This window comes from Dromiciops gliroides, chromosome 5 (genome assembly GCF_019393635.1).
Source record: "Dromiciops gliroides isolate mDroGli1 chromosome 5, mDroGli1.pri, whole genome shotgun sequence".
NCBI classification, from domain to species: domain Eukaryota; kingdom Metazoa; phylum Chordata; class Mammalia; order Microbiotheria; family Microbiotheriidae; genus Dromiciops; species Dromiciops gliroides.
In genome coordinates, this window is record NC_057865.1 from 237,185,081 (window position 1) to 237,210,908 (window position 25,828).

At 40.5% G+C, this 25,828-nt stretch overlaps 1 protein-coding gene across 1 annotated transcript in view; it reads right to left on the bottom strand.

Moving 5' to 3' along the window:
• Positions 1 to 25,828, bottom strand: part of GRIP1 (glutamate receptor interacting protein 1) — a 548,438-nt gene that overhangs the window by 54,965 nt on the left and 467,645 nt on the right. The window contains exons 17-19 of the mRNA XM_043967674.1: positions 11,157 to 11,301; positions 5,851 to 5,990; positions 5,444 to 5,638 (exon numbers count right to left, since the gene is read on the bottom strand). Coding sequence (XP_043823609.1) covers positions 5,444 to 5,638; positions 5,851 to 5,990; positions 11,157 to 11,301 — 480 coding nt within the window. The remainder of the gene's footprint in view (positions 1 to 5,443; positions 5,639 to 5,850; positions 5,991 to 11,156; positions 11,302 to 25,828) is intronic.

Sequence of the window (25,828 nt, forward strand, 5' to 3'; positions counted from 1 at the left end):
GGAGGACCTGAGTTCAAATCCAGCATCAGACACTTGACACTTACTAGCTGTGTGACCCTGGTCAAGTCACTTAACCCTCATTGCCCCCCCCCAAAAGAAAAGAAATAGTAATTTCCTCCCAGCCATTAGTTCCTCTCTGTTGATGAATATCATGTCCATAATAGTGAGTCTCCTCATTGCCCCTTCCACTTTTTGAAGGATAAAATGAACATTAGGAAAGTCAAGGAAGTATTAGCTTCTCTTTTTTAGTTGGAAGAGAGCTCCAGCAAATATTTGGATAATTTAAGTCTGTATCATTATTATACTATGCCTCCAGCAGGGTTATTTCTTTCTCTAACTCTCCATGTTATCCTTCTATCTGTCCAAGTAGTAAATAGCATAGTCCCACGATGATATCACTTCTATTTCTTCTTCCACGGATCCTCACCCAAATACTGTCTCCCGTAATTCATATAATTAAATATGAAAATTTCATCAGATAATATTCATGAAGCACTCAGCACAGTGCTTGGCACATAGTAGGTGCTTAATAAATCCTACTTCCTTCATCTTTCCCCTTTCATGAATTTCATGGATTTCTTTCCAAGTATATATTCCTAATATCCAATACTACTCTACCACCCCTTTAATCTATTCTATTTCTTTTGAATAAGGCATGCCCTCCTATAGCCATAGTCTGGTCCAGACTTAATTTGGAGTTCACAGTTATTGATTCTGTGGACAGATTTCAGTGGACCATAAACTTGAATCAGAAAAGAATACATTTTTATTTTCACTGACCTCTAACAGAAATTTCCTTTCATTATGAATGTTGGTAACAAAACAATATTCTGAAATAGGGTCTAAAGGCTTTGCTAGATTGTCAAAGGGTATCCATGCCATGCAAAAAAATTAAGAATGAACCTTTGTCCATAGGTCCCATCTTACCAAGTCTTGGGATATCAATGAAGTGAAATTTATCTTTTAATCCTTTGTAAGGGGCTAAAATTCTAGCTATACTATCTAAAATCTAATGAGTGGTTGCCAATAAGTTATAAGCTTTTGCAAGAGTATTTAAATGTTTAAGTATTTATTACAGAGCATTAGGATCAGAGAGAAAGGTAAAAATCTAACTATTTCTAAGAGACCCTATCATCCGACCCACCATGGTAAGGCCAGGAACCAAAAGAGACAGCACCCCTTCACCCACGTCTACTTCCTACTTCGTGTCCTCCTCCCAGAAATAGGAGGCTCCTCGAGTTGATTGGCTGGTAGCCTTGATAGACAGTACCTATGAGCAAACGTCACTTCCTGATGCTGAGGACCTTGACCACATGGCTTGCCCTCAGAGGCCTTCTCCTCATGGCAGAGCTTTGCTACAGTAAGTCTCCAGCAGGTGGCATCATTCCAATCATTACATTCTTAGATTTCTGTTTCACTGTGTTTATTACCTGTATTTGTGTATTAGTGTGTAGACATATGAAGCCCTGAGTTGTTTTTTTTTGTTGTTGTTATAATTGTTTTTTGCGGGGCAATGAGGGTTAAGTGACTTGCCAAGGGTCACACAGATAGTAAGTGTCAAGTATCTGAGGCTGGATTTGAACTCAGGTCCTCCTGAATCCAGGGCTGGTGCTTTATCCACTGCGCCACCTAGCTACCCCAGCCCTGGGTTTTACTGCTATATTTTTGGATATGATTTTCTATGAATTAGTGGTCTTCTTCACAAATTTTCTTCCTATGTCTTAGCTGTCTTTGTGGCATCTGCTAGGGAAATATATGTGGGTTATTTTTTTCTCTTTCCCTTCATTTTCCCTTACTGCTTAATCCCACTTTTCCTGATCAGAATAAATGACTACATGATCAGAATTCAATATTAAAAGTCTTGACAACCTTTTAAATGGTTTAAAAGTTTCAGCACATGGGATCCTATATATCCTTTCTCTGAAGTATGAAATATATTCTCCAGAATTTACATCATAGGTCACATTCTCTGTTGACATTTCTCTCTTTATCTATCACAGACTCTAAGATGGCATGTCCAGTTCTTCCCATGGCTTCACCAACGAGCTCCTCCTTATCTGTCAAAATCAGGTCCCAAATAGTGTTTCTCCTTATTGTTTCCTCTATCTTTTGAAAGATGAAATGAGAGAGACCTCCAAAAGATTTTCCAATAGTTGAAGTCTCCCCCAACACAACTATGCCTCCATGCTTGTATTATGAAGTGTTTTGAGAGCTGCTCATCCAAATCCTACAGCTGACAAGGTGGACCTTAGTATAATTCCATTGATATATAGTCTCTGTTTCTCTTTTCCTTGATCCTTACCCAAATACTCTTTTTATACTTCCCAACTATGGTTTGAAAATTTCCACATCCTGCAGCTATCCTCTTCATGCCTTGCCTTGTAATAATGATGATAACAATAATAGCTACCATTTATATAATGCTTTAAGGTTTGCAAAACACTTTACAAATATTATCTCCTTTGATCCTTTCAACAACCCTGAGAGGTAGGTGCTATTTCCCATCTTACAGATAAGTTAACTGAGGCAGGATGTGATTAAGTGACTTTCCCAGGGTCACACAGCTAAGAAGTGTCTTTGATTCTGGATTTTAATTTAGATCTTCCTGAATCCAGGTCTAAAACTCTGTTTATATACTGTGGCACTTAATTGCTTTTAATCTGCTTTCTACCTCATTTGTTATTCTTGAACAAGTTATGAGTTGCATTCTACTGAGTCTAAAAATTCCCCTCCATAGGATTCCTTCAGCCCCTATAGTAATGGCTACCTCAGCAGGATAGACTGAGTTCCTTCATATCATGGACTGTCTTTTTTGCCTTTTTTTTTTATCCTCAGCACTGAACACAGGACCTGGTCCACAGAAGGCCCTTAATAAGCGCTTGCTGACTTAACTTGATTGGACTTGATAAGGAAATGAAGTTTGCAGCAGCTCTGTTACAACAGGAGGTATATTAGCAAATACCAACTGTTATCTGACAGCATTAGCTCATAGAGGGAAACGACCATTTAGCAACTGAGAATTTCTCAGTCTGGACCACGATTGCCTTCTTGTTAACTGAATACAGCTGGCCCAGAGAGCAAGATGAAAAGGTCTAATCCCTAGAGTTTGCATAATGAAGCCCCAACAGTTAGTAGAATTTTCTAGCTGGCCATGGTTCTTGGTTCAGGAGCATCTACTCATGGATTTCCACCCTGAGGAGTTCCAACCATACAAGGTCAAGGTAGTCTTTACAGCCTCGTGGCTAGTGGGGGCCTCCGCATGATGAGGCATGCTAAGCCATATCAAAGTAAAAGATTTGGCCTTTAGTCTTTTTCCCAAAGTGCTCATGAGACATGCACAAAATTTCAGGCTACCAAGTTGTTATTTGGCAGTTTGGGTCACTTAGCTAATGCTAATGGGAAAGTGCGATACCATAAGTAAATAAACTAAGATAAATCTCACTATCTCAATAAAACTCCAACTTCTCTCGTTCAAAATCTTTTATTTCTTAATCTTTCAGCAGAGTTTCTATCAAGCAGCAAAAATAGTTGGTTTGAATTTTACTCTTTTCCCCCTTTTCTCATCCTCCAGGAGAAGTGCTAACAAATACTATATGGTCAAATTGTTGTTTACTTGTTTTTCAGTCATGTTTGACTCTCTGTGACCCCATTTGTGGTTTTCTTGGCAGAAATATTGTAGTAGTTTGCCATTTCCTTTTCCAGATCATTTTACATATGAGGAACTAAGGCAAACAGGGTTAAGTGACTTGCCCAGGGTCACACAGCTAGTAAGTCTCTGAGGCCAGATTTGAACTCAGAAAGATGAGTCTTCCTGACTCCAAGACCAGCGCTTTATCTATTGTGACACCTAGCTACCCCTATATACACATATGTATCTATATGTGTATCTATCTATCTATACACACATACACATACACATATTTGTATATGTATACATATGTGTGTATTTATACACATACAATATACACAGTCTATAAATATATTATAGGAATAGATAGATAGGATGGTAGCTAGGTGGTCTAATGGCTAAAGCACTGGGCTTGGAATCAACAAGACTCATCTTTTTGAGTTCAAATATAGCCTCAAGCACTTATCAGCTGTGTGACCCTGGGTAAATCACTTAACCCTGTTTGCCTCAGTTTCCCCATATGTAAAATGAGCTGGAGAAGGAAATGGAAAACCACTCCAATGGGTCACAAAGAGTCAGATATGACTGAAAAACAACTACACAACAACAACAGATAGGTAGGATAGATAGAGTCAGCTTTATTTACAAATGCCAGTGATGTACAGTCTCTCTGCCACAGATCCTTTCCTTAAATCAGGATGGATGGGGGCAGCTAGGTGGCACAGTGGATAAAGCACCGGCCGTGGATTCAGGAGGACCTGACTGCAAATCTGGCCTCTGACACCAGACACTTACTAGCTGTGTGACCCTGGGCTAGTGATTTAACCCTCGTTGCCCTGCCCCCCCCCCAAAAAAAAGTCAGGATGGATGAATGACCAGAAGTTTCCCCACCATAAAAACCCAGGGTTCCAGTGAGGGGCACTAGCGTCCCAAAGGACTTTCCACAAATGATTAACTACTAAACAATTGAATATTAGCAATAAACTGGGTGGCAGGTACATGATCATCAATCTTGAATGGAATTCATTCACACATTTAACTAACACTTGATGCTACTAGAAATTCTTTGATATTCCTGTTCTGCATTAAAAAAATTGGGAGAATGTTCCATGTTCCACTCTGTCAAAGCTTTCCCTTAGGGATCAACACGATCCTGTTTTGTGTGTTTATGTCCTTTCTTCCCATTGATTGGGCACAGATTGGGTTTTCATATAAATTGGTTTTATACACTGCCTGGCACAATTACAAAAGCCTACAAAGGAAAATACTAGCATTTATTTCAAAAGAGATTATTAACTAATAAACTATCCAATAATGATTATGTAGAGCTGCTACCTCAAGTTCCACCTCAAATTCCCAAGGAGGCAGGAATGAATGGGTAACAAATCACCCACTAATCTCTCATGCACACCTTCAGCACTTACCAATACATCTTTAAGGAAAGCAGGCTAAACAGAAAAAAAAAATGGGGTCTGTCACCAGCCAACCATTTCAAATGCAAGCCCTGCTTCATATTAATCTAATCTTGAAGGACCGGCTATATGAATGTAAACCCTTGGACAGCAGTACATCTACCAAAGGCCTATTAGTGTTTGATAAATGCTCACAACTTTTCAGTGTCTGGAAGGAATAAACCCCGGGCCTGCTCAGTGAGAGCATCAGCCGCATGTGGCTTGAAGTGTGGCTGTACCAGAGCAGAGACCGCACCTGAAATCAAAGGAGGGGCTCTTGGAAGAGCAGGGGATGAGGATGGGAGGAAAGTGAGCTGCAAAAACGACCACTTCTCTGCTCCCCATTCCAAACCCTGGGATGTACCTTGACTTCCATAGCTGGTATCCATACCAGAGCTATCCCATGATTCAACAGCACTGTCCACGCTGGGTGCTGTAGCGCAGTAAATGTCGGAGTGTTTGCCTGGTTTCTGTGGAGTAGATGTTTCATCCTCTACATCACTCAGCTCACTTAAATGACTGGGAACGGGGAATTTCTTGGGACTTGATGCTGAATGGACTTTAAAGACAGGAAATTGATTTAAGCTTCATAGCAAGGTTAAAGAAAAAAAAATACTCAGTTCTCCCTTGGCTGAGAACAAAGGACTGAAAAGTCATTTCCCGAAAAGTATACACACAAATGCACGCTTGGACATTCTTTTTGAGGGAAGGAAACACAGGGGTAATCATTAGCTGTCTGAACAACGGTACCATAGTTCTAGTCACACTCACCATCTGTCTGCTTCTTAATTTTCAAGGTGACAGTCTCTCCTGCCATCTGTAACAAATGGATGGCTTCACTCAAAGGTTTTCCCTTCAAGCTACTACTGTTGATGGCTAGAATTCGATCGCCAATGTGGATTGCACCAGTTCTGAAACAACAAATAAAACTTATTGGAAAGGTAAATATAGCCCCAACTCTCTGTCCTATAGCAATTCTTTGACATACTTCACAGAATTAGGGAAAAAAAAGCAGGACCGGAAAAGACCCCAAGGGGTTTGCTCATCTATTCTTGTTCATCTATTCTCTTCCAAGGCAACTGTTAAGAGAGAATTACTTCTGTTGGGTACTTCTTTTCAGTTTCCAGCATCCAAAGAAAATTAGAGAAAGGATTAACTACTATCCAGAATTTTAAGACTTTTAAATGCCAAGGAGGGAGGGTCAGCTAGGTGGTGCAGTGGATAGAGCACCGGCCCTGGAGTCAGGAGGACCCGAGTTCAAATGCAGCCTCAGACACTTAACACTTACTAGCTGTGTGACCCTGGGCAAGTCACTTAACCCCAATTGCCTTGCCAAAAAAAAAAAAGTTTAAATGCCAAAGAGACTAAAAAAAATTTTTAAAGCCTAAGGAAGCAAACAATAAATCAACAAATAAATGAGGCAACATTTACCCAACAGTGTAACTTTTCCCCAAGGATTTCAAATGTTCTGTGAAGAATTGATATTCCTGTTCTGTTGGCTGTTGGACAGCTATTAAGGGGAAGTCTTACTCCAGGAGATACACACAGGCTCACTCCTATAAAGGTTCTTGGGTTCATGATTCCCAACATTTCATACTCACCACATCATTCCACTCGATTCTATTCAATGAACATTTAATAAGTGCCTATTTCCTGCTAGGCACTATGCTAAGCCTTGGGATTCAAAAAGAGGCAAAAGATGAACCTCACCCTCAAGGAGCTTACAATTTAATGGGGGAGACAGCATGCAAACAAATATACAAAAACTAGCTACACCCTGTAGAATAGATAGGAAATAAAGAAGGGAAAGCACTGGAATTAAGAGGGGTTAAGGAAAACTTCCCATAGGAGGTGGGGTTTTAATTGGGACTTAAAGGAAGTCAGCAAGGTGAATAGTCAGAGTAGAGGAGAAAGACCATTCCAGGCATGGGAAGAGCCAGAGAAAAGCCCAGTCGAGAGATGGAGTGTTCTTTTGGATTAGTGACTTGGAGTTATCTTAGAATTCTGAGTTTAGCTAAGATCCTACTTATATAATCATACAGTGTTCTTTTTTTAGGCTGCCTCCTTCATGGGTCATACCCCGATTCTACATTGATCACTGAAAAGGTGGTGAAGGCAGTTTAGTTTCTAAAAATACCCAGTCTTCTTTTATAGTTACGCTATAGGAAAGCTGAATGTTCACTGGAATGAACAGCCTGAAGGTTAAGAGCTATAACATTCAAAACTTACCGTGACATTTTTTTTTCCAGATCTAAAAGATTAGCTATTTCCTAAGGATAGTGAATCATTTTAAGTGTATGAAAGAGAGAGGGATAAGGATTGGACCCTGAGATTTCACTGGCATAGGGAATCCCCTGGTGAGGAAACACTATGGAACATATGAAAAGGCTATTATTGTATTTGAGAGAGTACATGTGTTTTGTTAAATAGTAACACAATTGGGGCAGCTCGGTGGTGTAGTGGATAGAGCACCGGCCCTGGAGTCAGGAGGATCGGAGTTCAAATCCGGCCTCAGACACTTAACACTTACTAGCTTTGTGACCCTGGGCAAGTCACTTAACCCCAATTTCCTCACCCCCCCAAAAAAAAACCCCAACGAAACAAAACAAAAAACAGTAACACAATTCTGTTCTATGGCTCTATGGGAGAGGTTACGATTTTTTTTTTTATGTTTGGTGAGTTGAAATAAGAGCTGATTTCATTCCTTGTGCTACTTGGCATGAGAAGATAGATAGCAGTTCACTTCTATAGAGTGCTTTAAGATTCACAAAAAACTTGTTATCCATAAAGTAAAAACACACACACAAGCATTTCCTAAGCACCTACTATGTGCCAGGCACTGTGCTAAGTGCTTTGCAGATATCTCATTTGAACCTCATCACTAATAAATTAGGTACAATTGGCATTATTACCTCCATTTTACAGTGGAAGAAGAGAAAGATAAGAGAATAAGTATCTATATAGCACCTACTATGTGCCAGGCACTGTGCTTACTTAGTGCTTTACAAATATTACCTCAATTGATCCTCAAAACAATCCATTGATATAGGTGCTGTTATGAGCCCCATGATACAGATGAGGAAGTGGAAGCTTGGCAAAGTTAAATGATTTGTCTTTGGTTACACAGGTGGCAAGTGTCAGAGGTAGGATTGGATCTTAGGTCACGCTGATATCACAGGCTGGGTTAGAAATTTGGACATGTTACGTGAAAAAAAAAGTTTTTTGCTTTTGTCTGTGGAGCAGTATTAGTGTTAGTCTGTAGCACATTATCCATGTTCTCCAGTACTGTGTATATGGTGGCAAACCTTGGTTACCAATGTCTACTTTTAGACATGTTATCTTATCAGACCGCTATGCACATTTTTCTACTTCTGAATGACTGAGAAAGAGAGATGGATAGAGTGAAGGACATGAGAGAATCAATCAATTAATAAACATTTATCAAGCACCTATGTGGCAGTCACTGTGTTGAACACTGAAGATACAAAAAAGAGACAGAAGACAGTTGCTGCTCTTACGGAACTTAAAAACAAAGAAGACAGCATGCAAACAAATAAAGAACAAGCTACATATAGAATGAATAGGAAGTAATTCACAAAGGGAGGCATGAGAATTGAGGGATTGGAAAAGGCTTCCAGTAATATAAAGGACTGTAGTTGGGACTTAGAGGAAGCCAAAGAGGTTAATCAAGAAAACCTGAATTCAAATCCTTCCACAGACACCTACCAGTTGGATGGACATGTTTAAATCACTTAATCTTGATGAGCCTAGGTTCAGAGTGCTCTTAGACTGCTCGCTCGCGCTCTCTCTCTCTCGCTCTCTCTCTCTCTCTCTCTCTCTCTCTCTCTCTCTCTCTCTCTCTCTCTCTCTAGTCAGGTTGTGAATCTCTAGCTTGGTGGGGGGAATCCACCCTACTAAAGAAATCACTGATCCTTTTTGTGTGCAGAACACAAACACCCAGTATTTAGATATAAATAACAAGTTTTGTCTTATTGGGTTCATGTTACAAATAGCAAAACTAAATAAATTCTGCTCTTGGTGGTTTATCTACAGTTCATCTTTAATAATATATTAGCTTCACAATCAATGTACTCCAGACTCCTAGAGTAACTCCCAGGTTCCTAAGAGGTCAATGGATGATTTTTTAAAAACCCTTTGATTTTAATATTCTCTTAAGTAAAACCCAGTTGGAAATGTAAATCTTCTGGGGCCTTGGGTAGAAGGAAAGAAACCTTGAGCAATAAGAAAAGATTTCTGGATTGTTCTCTTCCATTAGTTTTAGTATTAGTATTTTGGAGCTATAAAACACTTTAAAATACTAGTCTACCCATGGTAAGTAGACAGAAAAGGATTAGGATTATAGATGTGGAAAAGGCTTTTGGAAATCATCTCTGGCAATATTTTCATTTTAAAGATGGAGAAATGGAAACCCAACAGGACAAAGCAGCATCCTGAAAGTCAAACAGATGGATTAGGAGGGAGGAAAACCTAGATGAGAGATTGGGAGGATATCTGAGCCTGCTGAGCATCCTCGCTTTCTCTATGTACAAATCATAATTCGTATCCTTGGAAATCCCTAAGAACTCTGTTCCCTGAAGCTGTCTCTTTTATGGCACAGTAGTATTCCTTTATATTCATATACTATAATTCGTGCAGTCATTCTTGGATAAGGTCAGTGTAGGAATCTGTTTTACTTGACTTTGTGCTTATATTTTATTTTATATTTACATTTATTTATATATATACACACATTTTTGGTTTTATTTTATTTTTTTCAAGGCAGTGGAGGGGAAGAGAAATGAAATTGATTTTTTGAAAAAGAATTCAGGTCTCTCCACAGATCAATGGAATAACAACGATAATAATTGCTATCAAGTGTGCCAATCGCTTTACATGTCATTTAATTTGATCTTCATAACAACACTATGGTGCAGGTACTATTATTATCTCCATTTCACAGATGAAGAAACTGAGACCCAGAAGAGACTAAATCACTTGTCCAGTGTCACAGAGCCATTATGTGTCTGAGGCAGAAATTGAATTCAGATATAGGATGATCTGTTTGAAGATTCTTGGATATCCCCAGGGGCTTGTGTCAGCCCTTGGGACTGTATGAGAACTTGCATAAAAATGGTCAGTCTAGTTAAGAACTTTGGAATAGGCCCCACACTATGCTTTAACACTGTACCTGGGGATGCTGAGGGGCTCAGCTGCTAATGAACAAAGTGATAACAGCTGAGCTGTCACCAGCCAGCAGTGTTTCTTTGGGCAAACCTCTTAATCTCCCTGAAGCTTTGCTTCCTCCTCTGTCAACTTGACATGATACAAATCTTCCTTCAAAGGGCTGTGAGAAATACAGCTAAACTATCCATCAATATCGTTTGTACATTTCCAAAGAGCCGCATCAACCCCAGGTAGGAGCATCTTCCTCTGTGATGTTCTTCAATGTCAAACTGGGACAAAGAGAGCTGTAAAGCCTCTCCCGAGTCCCTCAGCAGCCAGCACTCCCCCCTCAAACTACCTTGTATTTTTATCCTCTCCATACTTATGTATGTCCTTGTTGTCTCCACCATCAGAATGATGATGATGATGAAAACAGCAATAGCCAAGAGTTGTATAATGCTTTACTACATGCCAGACACTGTGCTAAACATTTTATACTTATTATTTCATTAGGTGCTATTATTATCATTCCCATTTTACAGATGAGGAAACTGAGGGGGACAGAGGTTAAGTGACTTGTCCAGGATCAGACAGGTAGTAAATGTCTGATTCTGTAATTGAATTCACCTCTTCCTGCCTCCAGGCCAAGCGCTTTTTTGCACTATGGTGCCACCTAGCTGCCTGAATGTGAGCTACTCACAAGTAAAGAGTGTTACATGTATTAATTACATTTGTATCACCCACGCCTACCTCCCTGCTGGGCTCATAGCAGGTATTTAATAAATACTCATGGATTGATTCTGAAATGTTAAGATCAATCCTTTCTGGAAGTATAAGGAATCCCACTGGTGACAGAGTGGTAGAAAGGAGCAAGTCATCATGTTGCTGGAAGAACTAGTGTCTTCAAACTTTACCTTTCTGCTAATCCTCCTTTAGTGAGACTGGAGATGATGATGGGATCGAAAGGCTCCTCTGTTCCTGAAATCGTGATGCCAAGGGGGCCTCCGTAGCGCTTCAGCTCCACAGTGTAAATAATAGCTCCAGAACTTTCTTGTTCATCTGAAGGAAAAGCAGAGAGGCTGAGAGTGAAAGGCTGCAGTTGGTTTTGAAAGAAGCAAGAATATGTGTGTGTACATATATGTGTGTATATGTATGTGTATATGTTTAAATAGCTGTATATGCCTTACATAGATGTGTGTATATTTGTTTCTATATGTATGTGTATATGTTTCTATATAAATGTGTATGTCTATATAGGTGTCTGTGTATGGCGATATAGTATGTGTACATGCATGTGAGTTTGTTTATATGTGTATATAAACTTGTATGTGTACATGTATATATATGTGTGTCTATATAGGTGCACATGCATATATTTGTATATGTCTATATAGGTATACATGTACATGCATATATGTGTGTGTTATATGTATATATATGTAAATATCGGTATGTATATGTATTCTTGTTGTTTGTCCTTTGTTCTTGAAGAGGACCAATGTATGTGCCTAGGTATATATCTGTGTCTATAGATGGGTGGTGTATGTGTATAGTAAATATCTGTATATACATATGTGTCTAGGTGGGCAAGTGTGCACATACATACATGTATACATGCATGCATATGCACGTGCACACAGGGGTGTGTTGCACACATGTGGCATATGCCTGTTGTGGTTTATTATATGCATGTTATATGTATGTCCATACATGATTAGTTTGACACTATACGCACACATGTAGATCTATGCACTATGTATACCCCTCACACATATATGCATATATCCTCACATAATTGTGTACGCATTTATCCCTATACACAAACATGTTTACATATAAATATATATGTGGATATTTAGGGAGGAAGCTAAAAAGGATCTTCAAAAGAAGTCTTTTCAAGCAAAACTTTCATTCGACTCTCTCAGGGAAAGAAGGTACCTCACACCTTGGATTCCTGCAGACAGAGAGGGTACACTCAAGGTTGTCAGTGCCAATGAAGAGAATCGTTGTTGTCCTAGATAACAGGAGACTGTGCCTATTCCATCTGACTGGATTCCATTCAAATTTTAGGAGGAGAATATAAAGAGACACATGCCCATGAATAAGCAACAGTGCTAGCAGAATATACTCATACAGGGACGTATTGTTCCCCTTGATAGAACATAAGCTACTTGAGGGTAGGGACTTTGCTATTTCTGCTTCTGTGTCCCCAGCATGTAGCATAGAGCCTGGCACAGATTAATCACTGCTTGCCAGTGGATTGACTCAGGATGCAAGCCTATCCCCTTAAGATGCTAAGACTCCAGAGCACTGATCAGTGAGCCCTCATATCATAATGTGCTTCTGCATAGTACAGATGCCTGGTAGCCAGTGATAGGCCAGCTCAGAGCCTTGGGGGAAGAAGGGGCTATGGAGTGTGTATAGAGATATGTGTTTGAAATTGGTGATAATAGCTGCATTTACGTCACACTTTATAAAGCATTTTCTTCACAACAACCCTTTGAGGTAAACAGGGCAAGTATTATTATTATCATCATTCTATAGACGAGACAACTGTGGCTCAGAGAGAACCGAATTGAATGACTCATGGTCTCCCAGGTAAATGTCAGGGCTGGCCCAGAAACCCCGTCTTCCAACTCAAGATCCTGCTGTTTTCACAATACCATGATGCATTGCCTAGAGTTGAGAAAACTGGCAGGATATTTTCAGGAGTCACTTAAGTGCATCAAGGCATCGATACTGCTATTAAGTCAGAGAAGGTGAACACTAGCATTGTGGAATGGATGGAGGGTTGAATTAGGAATCAAAAGACCAGGGGCCAGGTCCTTCCTCTGCCAATTTCTACCATTATGACCACAATCAAGTCACTACAATCTGGGCTTCAATTTCCTCATATATGAACTTAGGGGGTCAGACTCCATAACCTATAAGCTCCATTTCAGCTCTAAATCTATGATCCAGTGGCTAGATTGGGGCTGCTAAGTGGTGCAGTGCCTAGAGTCATGAAGATCTGAGTTCAAATCCAGCCTCAGACACTTACTAGCTATGTGACCTTGGGCAAGTCACTTAACTCTGTTGGCCTCAGTTTCTTCATCTGTAAAATGAGCTACAGAAGGAAATGGCAAACTACTCTAGCCTCTCTTCCAAGAAAACCCCAAGCTGGGTCAAAAATAGTTGGACATGACTAAAAAACAACTGAACAGCGACGACGACAAAGGTCATATCATTAATGAGAGATCAGTGGTTTGAGTGACCATCTCCACTCCTCACATATCAGAAATCTATTCTCGGCTAATCTTGGGGAATACATGACACAATGTATGACTATTCCATGATTTCCCTTCTGAAACGGCATTTCCACTACTAAGCACTATGAGTATGAGTGAACAGGAGGTCTATGAGTGAAAACTTTCTGAATATCTGGGCTGAGCACATAAGAAAAGAGACAGGAGGGGCAGCTAGGTGGTGCAGTGGATAGAGCACCGGCCCTGGAGTTAGGAGTACCTGAGTTCAAATCTGGCCTCAGACACTTAACACTTAACTAGCTGTGTGACCCTGGGCAAGTCACTTAACCCCAAATTGCCTCACTAAGAACAAAAAAACAAAAAAAGAAATTTGAAAAAACCCTCTTAAGTTTAGGGAAAAAAATCTATTCAAATCACGACATGTTTATCCTGGATAAATGGACATCTAGACCTCAAAAGCTACAACTGATGGGCTACAAAGCTACCTTCAGTCTATTGCTTAAGTCGCTGGTAATAGGTGAACAATTGTCTCTAATAGGCTGCTAAATGCATCATCAGAATAAGGTTTAATTTATATGGCAAATGTAAGTCAAATCCATTCATTTTTTGTGCTCTATGATAGATGGAAACCACTTAAAATTTTAAGGGTCACTTTATACTAAATATAAGCTACTTTCTTTCTTTGGTCTGCCTCTGTCCATTCTCCTTGTTTTGTTTTGTTTTGTTTTGTTTTGTTTGTTTGTTTTGGTGAGGCGATTGGGGTTAAGTGACTTTCCCAGGGTCACACAGCTAGTAAGTGCCAAGTGTCTGGGGCTGGATTTGAACTCAGGTCCTCCTGAATCCAGGGCCAGTGCTTTATCTACTGCACCACCTAGCTGCCCCCTGTCCATTTTCTTTTGGACAAACTTCTGGGTTTTGCATCTTTCCAGTAAAAGTCAGTAGAGTTAAGATACAAGTTATTTCCGGAAACCTAATATGATTATCTTAGGTAAGGCATTATTTAATTAGGGAGAGTATTATAGACAATCTCACATCCTCAACCTTGTGGTTCAGTTGCATATGTAGCAAGCCTCCTGGTCAGATGGGGGGGGGAATCAGAGATTTAGAGCTGGAAATGATTTTAGTGGTCACTCAATCCAACCCTCTTATTTAAAACAAGAGGAAACTGAGGCCCAAGGAGCTGAAGTGACTTACTGAGTGTTATAAAGATAGTGTCATGGAAGCAACCAACATGAGCTAGGACAGACCTTGGGAGATAGTGGAGGATAGAAGGGCCTGGCTCACTATGGTCCATGGAGTCATGAAGAGCTGGAGATGACTAAACAATAACAAAAGGAGCAGAGGTAATATTTAGACCCTGGTCTTTCTGATTCCAGGTCTGTTGCTCTATCCACTAAGCCCAGCTGCCTGTCTGCTGTGATATACAACAGGGAAAACCTGCCCTCTGGCATTCTTCCAGGCAGTTCACAGATCTGGAAGAGATCTCAGTGAATATTGAGTCTAACTCTTGTTGGAAAAAGAATCTCCACTACCACACAGCTGCTAAGTGGTCATCCAGCCTTTTCTGGAAGAATCTGCCATCTTCAGATGCAGCCAAGTCACCTTTTGGACTGAAGTTTTTCTTTTTGAGCCTAAATTTACTTCTTTGGAATTCATCTCCTTCCTCCTTTCCCTCCATCATTGTTCCTATTTTTGCCAAAGAGCACAAGTCTGATATCTCATACACATGACTGCCCTTCAAACATTAGATCTCTCACTAGATCCTACTATCATCTCAAGCTGTTATTCTATATGTCTCCTCTCCTTCTCAAACTCTTTAAACAATTGTCTCCACTTCCTCTCCTCTCCTCTCCTCTCTTTTCTTTCTGTTTTTTTTTGCGGGGCAATGGGGGTTAAGTGACTTGCCCAGGGTCACATAGCTAGTAAGTGTCAAGTATCTGAGGCTGGATTTGAACTCAGGTACTCCTGAATCCAGGGCCAGTGCTTTATCCACTGTGCCACCTAGCCGCCCCTCCTCTCTTTTCTAAAATATGGCTCTATCATTCAATTGAAACCACTTTCTCCAAAGTTCTGTAAGGGGCTAAAATTCTAGCTAAACTATCTAAAATCTAATGAGTGGTCGCCAATAAAGTATAAGCTTTAGCAAGAGTATTTAAATGTTTAGGTATTTATTAAAGAGCATTAGGATCAGAGAGAAAGGTAAAAATATAACTATTTCTAAGAGACCCTATGATCCGACCCACTGTGGCGAGGTCAGGAACCAAAAGAGCCAGAACCCCTCCCACCAGCGTCTGCTTCCTACTTCGTGTCCTCCTCCCAGAAATGGGAGGCTCCTCAAGTTGATTGGCTGGTAGCCTTGATAGACCGTACCCACGAGCAAACGTCATTTCCTGACGCTAAGGCTTGGCTTGCCCTCAGAGGCCTTCACCTCATGGTGGAGCTTTTCGACAGTAAGTCTCCAGCAGGTGGCGTCATTCCAATTGTTACAGTTCCCAATGACCACTTAACTGCCAGGTCTAATGGCCTTTTCTCAGTCCTTGGATTGATCCTTCTTGACCTTTCAGCATTTGACACTGTTTCTTTCCCTCCCCTCCCTTGTTTTTGTGATACTATTCTCTTTTCGTTTTCCTCCCACCTATTTGGCCAATCCTTCTCAGTCTCCTTTGCTGACTCATCATCTATGAATGTCACTCTCTACCTTCTCTCACTTGATGATATCATCACATTCCATGGGTCCAATTATCATGTCTACATATATATGTGTGTACACATACCTACAAAGATACATACATATACATCTATAGTCCCTTTTCTGTGTTCCAATCTAGGTAAGAGGGATGTGGACCCAAACTAGGATAATGTGAATGGTGACAAAAAAGACAAGATTTGGTTACTCATACATGGAGGAAATGAAGAGAAAAGAGTTGAGGATAACACACTGAAGTAGTGAACTTTTGTGACTGTGAGGATGTGGGTGCTCAGGGCAGTAATGGAAAGTTCAGAGTATAAGATGAGTTCTGTTTTGGACATGATGATTTGAGATTGCTTGAGGGACACCCAGTTAAAAATACCCAGAAGGCAGTTGGTGATATTACTCTGTATGGATTGGGAGAGGGGAGAATCTTGAGGCAGGGAAATAAGTGGGGCAGCTCTTACAATAGTTTGGAAAGAGCAGGATGAATGTCAGCATATTCCAACATTGTACGTCTAGTGGAATGAAACAGCAATATATTTGGAATCAGCAGGCCTAGTTTTGGGTCCTCGTTCTTCCATTTTCAATGTGTGACCTTGGGCAAATTACATCATCTGTAACAGTTTAGGCAAGAAGTGATAAAGACCTAAACTAAAATGGCGGCCCTGTGCGTCAGAGAAAAGGGAAAAGATGCAAGAGATACTGTGGAGGAAGAAACAACACAAAAACATAATAAATGCTTGTTGAAAGAAAACTATCCCATTTCACCTTAAAAGTCTTCTCTTACGCAGCCTCATCAATTCTCAGGTGGTATGAATTCAGGGCTCTTCACTATTATAGTTGCCTTCTTCTGGATGCTTATCAACCTTCTTTGGAAAAATGCCCAGAACTGACCACAATAGTCTGACTATGGTAGAGTACAATGGGTCTCTTTTCCTTGTGTCTGGAAGCTTTGCCTCTCAACATAGCCCATGGCCACATGAACTCTTTTGCTTCCTATATCACACTGTTGACCCATACTGAGCTTGAAATCTATTAAAATCCCTAGATATTTTCAGACAAACTACAATTTATGGTATAGTCAAGAGAAAACTAAATTTGGAGGCAGCCTCAGCCACATGTTGCTTTTTAGTCATTTCAGTCGTGACTAACTTTATGTGACCCCTTTTTGGGGGGTTTTCTTAGCAAATATACTGGAATGATTTTCTATTTCCTTCTCCAGCTCATTTTACAGACTAGGAATTGAGGAAAACAAGTGACTTGCCCAGGGTCACATAGCAAGTAAGTGTCTGAGGCCAGATTTGAACTCATGAGGATGAATTTTCCTGACTCCAGGCCCAGAGCTCTATCCACCTAGCTGCTTCCAGATGCTTATTAGATGTAAGTAAATTGCTTATCCTCTCTCTTCACCTCTAAAATGGGGATAATATAAAAGCATCTACTTGACAAGATTATCGTAAGAATAAAATAAGATAATATATGAATTTCCCTGTACATCATAAAACACTATATTAATATATTACTTTTTATCCTGTTCTCATTTTTTAAATGCAGTTCAGACAGAACTGGTCTTGGAACAAGTCACTATTCTGCTATTATTCTTTTATATTTAATGTTCCAAGGATTACTGCATAGGTGGATAAAATACCTGCTTGTTGTAAGTTTTGGGGTATACATTGATCTTCTGTAGGGAACCAGAAAGTGTTTTGGGGATGACAATAGACAGAATAGTGGGCATGATATGGCCCTCATCCTGTTTCCACATGGCTGATTTCTTCTGGTAGGTCTCCATGTTTTGAAAGTGTTTTATTCCATTTAGCTCAGAGATTATGAATATTTGATATGGTTACTGCTATTAAAATGATGTTTTTCAATTTTTATGGCTCACTGTTATCTCTAGGATTTTGAACAACGGTTTAGTTTGTGATGAGAGTCCAGTTCTGTCAAAGTTTGATGGTTAATGGTCCAGCATATTTTGAAGTCTGCATTTTTAGTGTGGAGATTTATCATCTATCAGTCCATGAAAGATAGCAGGCATTTCATGTACAATTCTAGCCATTAGGCTGTGTCTTGCTGGGTAATGGGTAGGTGCTAAATTTTTGAAGCCTGAAAAGATGGGCTGCTCAGCTTCTATTGTTTCCTTGCATAATCAGCATGGATCAATAAGTTTGGCTTTTGTAAGGATAACCCAGCTGTAATTCCTGGTGGCAATGACTTAGCCCCGAATTGCCACCATAAACCCCTCTTTCCATAAGCAAATCTACATGACAGCCATTCGTTCAATGCATCTTTAATGATACATCATTGGTTGAGTTCACATGGATTCAGCTCATAGCAATCCTTTGGATTCCACTCTTGGATCTTCGTCATTCCTGAAGTTCCATTTGGAGGCAAACCACTTCTAATTAGGTTCAGCAAATCTGAAGGCATATACCTAATGTCAGCTTTTACTAGTGATCAGGAAAGTGATGTCTACTGGTTCTAAAAGGACTTCTGTAAAGTTTTCATCTGTTTCTCATGTCTAAAAATTATATTCCTCCTTAATGACGAGGAAGTGCTAATATTTCCACAGCTGCCTTAAGATGACAGACCCCAAGTCTCTGATCTCTTAATAGGTTTTTGTTAGACTGTCTTCCAAATCTATCAGGTGTGGAAACATTTTACAATTCTGAAAGTATTTTAAGGTTAGTATAACATTGATGTTAATAAACTTTAATTTCACTATGACAGTAAGTCCTAACTCACTTAGCCATGGCTTTTTCCACAACAGCTTTATGCTCAATGTATTTTTTTTTTTTTGGTGAGGCAATTGGGGTTAAGTGACTTGCCCAGGGTCACACAGCTAGTAAGCATTAAGTGGCTGAGGTCACATTTGAACTCAGGTCCTCCTAAATCCAGGGCTGGTGCTCTATCCACTAGCGCCACCTAGCTGCCCCTATGCTCAATGTATTTTTCCTGGAAGAGACCAAGGTATTTATAAGTATCATTTATCATCATTCAAATTGAAATCGGAATTCAAGCTTGAAGCCTTCAGTCTCTCTCTTTCTACTTGGCATATATTAAGAACCTTATGCCTATGAGTTCAAATGGCTTCCCTTTAAAAAAGCTCCATTGGACCAAGGCTTCTTAAAATCTTTTCACTCGTGACCCCTTTTTGCCCAAGAAATCTTTACACAACCCCAGGTATAGAAGTATATAAAAAGGTATACAAATCAAACATTTACTGCCAATTTTTTGTGAACCCTCCTTCCATTCAGTTACATAACCCCGTATGGGGTCTCAACCCACAGTTTAAGACATTTTGCATTAGATCGTGGGTTCTTACTCTGGGGTCCATGAACAACTTCCTCCTCCTCCTCCTCCTCCTCCTCCTCCTCTTCTTCTTCTTCTTCTTCTTCTTCTTCTTCTTCTTCTTCTTCTTCTTTTCTTCTTCCTCTTCCTCTTCTTCCTCCTCCTTCTTTTTTTGTGGGGCAATGAGGGTTAAGTGACTTGCCCAGGGTCACACAACTAGTAAGTGTCAAGTGTCTGAGGCTGGATTTGAACTCAGGGTGGTCCTGAATCCAGGGCTGGTGCTTTATCCACTGTGCCACCTAGCTGCCCTCTCCATGAACTTCTTGTTGTTTTTAATTTGATAGTTGTGTTTTGTTACAATTGGCCTTCTTTGTAATCCTGTGTATTTTATTTTGTGCATTTAAAAACATTCTTCTGAGAAGCGGTCTGCAGGTTTCATGAGCCTGCCAAAGGGGTCCAGAACACACAAAAAAAGGTTTAAGGAACGTCTGTATTAGGTAAAGAAACTTTTTAATATGGTTTGGTTTTGATAGAACCGTGTATTTTGGTTTATACACACATACACACACATATATTTGTGATTAACATTTGGATATGACTCTCTCTGATTTGGAAGTCATGCTCAATTCTATTAAGGTGAGATGATAATGGATTTAAGGCCAGGCATAACTGTCCAAGGGGCTTAAAATGTCTCCCTGGAAGATTTCTATCAACTATTCTAGACATTATGATCTTGGTGGCATGCTTTAAATAAAGAAGTGTTTTCCATGTGAATGTCAAACCCTCCAGAGTTCTCACAATACTTGGATCTGTTTTGTATACAGTGTTTGAAGGACATGAATACTCCATGAGGGTAGAACTAGTCAAGTCAAAGGCTTTGAGATCATCAACAAAGGCAGGAGAAATGTTGAACCACTTTAGAGTGGGCTTGTTCAATAGTTACTGAATTGAAAATAAGCTGCTCTTTGCACTCCTGGGATTTGATGGCTGGTACACTCTCTTTGCTTCTCAGAGGATGAGTGATACAGGCTGTGCCTGCTTTCCAAAGGGCATGGACACATTGACAGGCTTCTATCTGGATGGGCTGAGGCTGCTGTCAGCCTTTGATAGCTGATATGTGATACCTTCTATTATCAAAGATGGGATCAAGCCTGAGAGAAGGTTGGTAATGTATTTTTGTTTTTAAAACAATTCATGCACCACTATGAAACTTTTGATCCAGTAATTCTGGACCTTAGCCAACTACTTTTACAGAGAAGTTAGAGTTTCAGTCACCTCCCTTCATGCACCTATTCTATCCTTTAGATTACTAGTGCAGAAACTTTTAGGATTGATCCAACTTGTTTCTTGCCTCCCTCCATCTCTTCCCCCCTCCCTTCTTCTCTCTCCCCTCCTCTCTTTTTTCTTTCTCCCTCTTCACCTTTTTTTGTGAGGCAATTGGGGTTAAGTGACTTGACCAGAGTCACACAGCTAGTAAGTGTTAAGTGTCTGAGGTCAGATTTGAACTCAGGTCCTCCTGAATCCAAAGCCGGTGCTCTATCCACTGCCCCACCTAGCTGCCCCTTCACCTTCGTTCCTCTCGCTTTCCTCCTTCCTCTCTTCCTCATCATCTCTCCATCTCCTATTCACTCCTTTTCTCTCTCCCCCTCTTTCTCCCTCTATCCCTTTCTCTCCTTTCCCCTTCTCTCTGCCTCTTCCTTCCCTTTCTCTTCCCTCTCTCTCTCTCCCCCTCTTCTCCCCACTTCCCAGTTTCTTAGAGAAGTGAGTTTTAATTGAGTCCCTTAAAAATAAGTCTTCTGGGAAAGAAGGGAGGGTGGGAGCCAAGATGGTGGAGAGAAGCCAGGAAGTTGCCTGAGCTTTCCCGTGTTTCCCTCAAAAAATAAGTCTTCTGTCACTCATCCCATTATTGGTGCTCAATGTTTCTGATTCTTGGACTGATCCCACTTAGCTTTCTGTTGTGTTGGACTTCCTGTGACCACCTAGATGACCAGCACTCTTCACATCCTCTAATTCCTCTTGTCTCGGCTGCTTTATTTACTCCTCAAACTTCTGTTGGGTTTTGGCTTGATACTTGCTTATTAATATTATTTTATATCAATCAACATCAATTCTATCAATTGATTGTATCAATTAATCAAACAATATTATTTTAAATGCAGTCAAATTACACTGATGAAGCACTTAGTATGCGCCAGGCATGGAGGTAAATGTCCACCTGTTCAGGAGCTGATAGTCTTAACAGGAGAGACATAATGTATCCGTAAATGACAGCTGAAAAATGAATGTAAGGGAGGGTGTGCACTAATAACAGGAGGAGTCTGGGGAAAGTTCCATGGAAAAGGTAGTGCTTGAGCTGAGTCTTGAAGGAAACCAGGGATCCTGGAGAGGCAGAGGCGAGGAGGGGGAGTATGCCAGGCATGGAGCCCAGCCAGTAAAAAGGCACAGACACAGGAGATGGATCGTGAAGTATAGCAAGCAGGCCAGTATAGACTGATTAAAGAGTATGAGGAGGGGAGGAATCTATAAGAAGATTGACAAGGCGGGAAGGTGCTGGGTCAGGAAGAGATTTAAAAGCCAAATAGAGGACTTTATATTTGATACTATAACAGGTAATTGGAGTTTATTGAATTGAAGTGTAACATGTTCGGACCTGGGATTTAAGGAAAACATTTTGGCAGCTGTGTGGAAGATCATCTGTGGTGGCAGGGAGAGGCTAAAAGTAGGGAAACCACGTAGGAGGCCATTGTTCAGGCAAGAAGCGATTAGCCTAGGACCAGTGTTTTGTTATTGTTCGGTTGTTTTCCGTTGTGTATGACTCTTCATGACCCCATTTGGAGTTTTCTCAGTAAAGATACTGGAGTCATTTGCCATTTCCTTTTCCAGCTCATTTTACAGATGAGGAAACTGAGGCAAAGAGGGTGAAGTGACTTGTCCAGGGTAACATTGCTAGAGGCCAGATTTGAATTCAGAATTTCTCCAATCCTGTGACTCTTATCTGTCCACTGTACCACCTAGCTGCCCTAGAACTAGACTGGAGGAGTATATGAGAGATGCCATGATAGAGATGGCAAGATTTGACAACTGACTGGATACATGGTGTGTGTGAGAAGTTGAGGATGAGACCGAGGCTAGACTTGCAGAATCATGGCACCCTTGATAGTAATGGTGTGGTTTGGGAAGGGTGGCTTTGGAAGGAAAGATGGGCTGAGTGTTAGATATGGTGAGTCTATAATTCTTTTGGGATGTTTAATTTAAAATGTTTGAAAATAAGATAGTTGGTGATGTTGAAATGGAGCTCAAGAGAGAGACTGGGCCTGGATCTATATACCTGGTGATCACTGGGTAATTGGTAAACCCATTGGAGCTGATGAGTTCCATCACTTGGTAAACTCTCTTCCTTTCAGGTCCATGCTGTTCATGTCTACCACCCAATCAAAATCCTGGTAGTTGTTGTCTACAGAAACCCAGGTCTGTTCCTTCCTTCCTCAACAAGTCCTGTACATGGCTCACAATTTTTTTCTCCTCCTTGAATCTAGCCCTCATACTAAGGACTTCCATATACATACGGACTCTCCTTCAAACACTCCATCCTCAATCAGTTCATTTCCCATCAACTATTCTTCTACCCCACTTTAGCCTCATACAAAGATGGTCATATCCTTGATCTTGTCACTGCCCACAAATGTACTACTTCTATGTTCAAGAATTCTGAAATCACCTTAATCTCACCATAATCGATTGGTTTTTCAACTCTCCTTTTGCCTTCTCTTACAAATGCCTAATCTTCATCTCTATTGTGACTTTCAATCCCTTGGTCCCTCGAGTATCTCCCAAGCCATCTCCTCTATACTAACCACTCTCTTTTCTTTTCCCCATCTTGACCATTTGGTGAAGCAATTCAACTCTGCACTGTCCTCTTCTGAATCTCTAGCCCTCTTATATCTTTGATTACATCCCACTAAGCCTCAACCTTACTGCCACCATTCACCACCTATGCTCCTACACATGTGCTGTTGAATGATAATGGAAAAAAACACATTCAACCATTCTGACAAGATCCCCTCAAATTTATGTTACACAATTTCAAGTGGGCCCTCACCACTGCTGGGCAATTCTATACCCTACTTCCCTTATCAACTTACTCTTCCTTACTTCTTATTACTCAGTTGGTTGCCTTCTTCTATTATCTCCCATTTTACCCCGTCTTAAATAATGATGGGACCTTACTCTTTACCAAGGCTAACTGCCCTACTTCGGATCCCATTTCATCCCATCTCCCTCCTCTCTGTTAATCTCACTCCTTCACTTATGTTCAATCTCTCCCTCTCTGCTGGCTCATTTCCTATTGCCTACTGTGAATGATATTTTCCCCAACCTTTAGATATAATTGATTTAACTATGGTATATAGAGTAAAAACTTTGACTTAACATGTTTAGCTATTCTTTAGTAGCTTAAGCTAATAATAATGGAGTAAGATAGATGTTAGTAGAACTTATATACATGCTATATTGTAAAATGGTTCTGAAACCATTTTAACTGAAACCATCAGTTAAATTCACTATGGTTAGGCATCCACCAATCAGATTAAAGGTCAAATATTAAAAATGGTAACTCGAGTTAGAACTGATTAATCAGAACTTGAAGAAATCAATCTAATGGAAGTTAAATCCATCTACACTAATGGTTTCAAGCCCCCTCAGTAAAAATCCACTATTTTAGACTGCTATTTCCTTCACTGTATGTATACTTATTCTACATGTACTACTTGAATTGTTGGTTTCAATAGTGTTTGTGGGAGGAGTTTGTCTAAAAATAGTATATATAAATACTTTGGAGCCCTGATTGGGCATAAAACACCCGTGGGATGCAAGGTTCGGGTTTTTTTGGTCCTAGACCTGAGGCCAGCTTTATTGTGAGATAGGCCCTCTCTCAATAAACCTATTTTCTACAGCTTGGAGACTTTGGTTTTTCTTTATCTGACCCTGCGATTTAGAAATTTTCGCAACACTACAAATATGCCCATGTTTCCTCTATCCTAAAATAAACCTCACATGCTCCTTCCATCCCCTCTACCATCTTGTGTCTGCCCTTTTTAGCTAAATTCCTTGAAAAGGCTGTCTACAATAGGTGCCTCCACTTTCCGATCATTCTCTTTCTTAAGCCCCATACTCCTTCCAAAATTACCTGTGGTCTTAGTTGTCAAATGCAATGTCCTTATCTCTTTCCTCTTTCCTCTCTCCTCTCTCCTCCACCCCTCTGCAGCATCTGACACAGTCAACCTTTTCTCTCCTGGTTTTCCTCTTACTCATCTGACTGCTCCTTCTTTGTCTCCTTTGCTGGATCCTCTTCCAGATCACGCTTTCTAACTATGGATGTCCCTCAGGCTTCTATTCTGGGCCCTCATCTCCTCTCTCTCTATTACTTCAGTTGGTAATCTCATAGACTGTCATGCATTTAATTACCATCTCTATGCTGATGATTTTCAAACCTCCCTATCTTGCCCCAACTTCTCTGCTAACCTCTGATCTCAAACTTCCAACTGCCATTCAGACATCCTGAACTAGATGGCCAGGAGACATCTTAAACTCAATAAATCCAAAAGAGAACTCTTTATCATTCCCCAACACACACACATGCACGCACGCACTCACACACACCCCTTTTCTGTTACTACAGAGGGCTACACCAGCCTGCTGGTCTCTCTCAGGCTCACAACCTAGGAGTCATCCTGGATTCATCACTATCTCTCACTCCCCCCACCCAAAATTGTTGCCAAGGATCACTGATTTCACCTTTGCAGCATCTCTCAAATATGCCCCCTTCTCTGTCACTGCCCCTATCACCTCATGGCTTGATGATTGCAATATGGGTCTTCTAACCTTGAAGACTCCAATTCCTTCTCCATTCAGCCACTAAAGTGATTTTCCTAAAGCACAGGTCATCCCCCACTCAATAAACTCTCGTGGTTCCCTATTACCTCCAGGAGAAATAAAAAATGCTCTGTTTGTCATTCAAAGCCCCTCATAATCTAGCCCCCTCCAACTTTTCTAGTCTTTTTTACACTTTACTCCCCAATACATACTCACCCATCCAGTGACACTGGCCTCCTGGCTATTTCAAAAACAAAGCGCTCCATCTCTCAGCTCCAGGCATTCTCTCTGGCTGTCCTCATGCCTGGGACACTCTCCCTCCTCCACTCCAACTACTCACCTCTCTGGCTTCTTTTAAGTCCTAACTAAAATCCCATCTTTTACTAGAAGTCTTCCCCAACTCCTCTTAAGTCCAGTGCCTTCCTTTTGCTAATTATTTCCTATTTTTCCTGTATGTAGCTTGTTTTGTACATATTTATTTATCTCT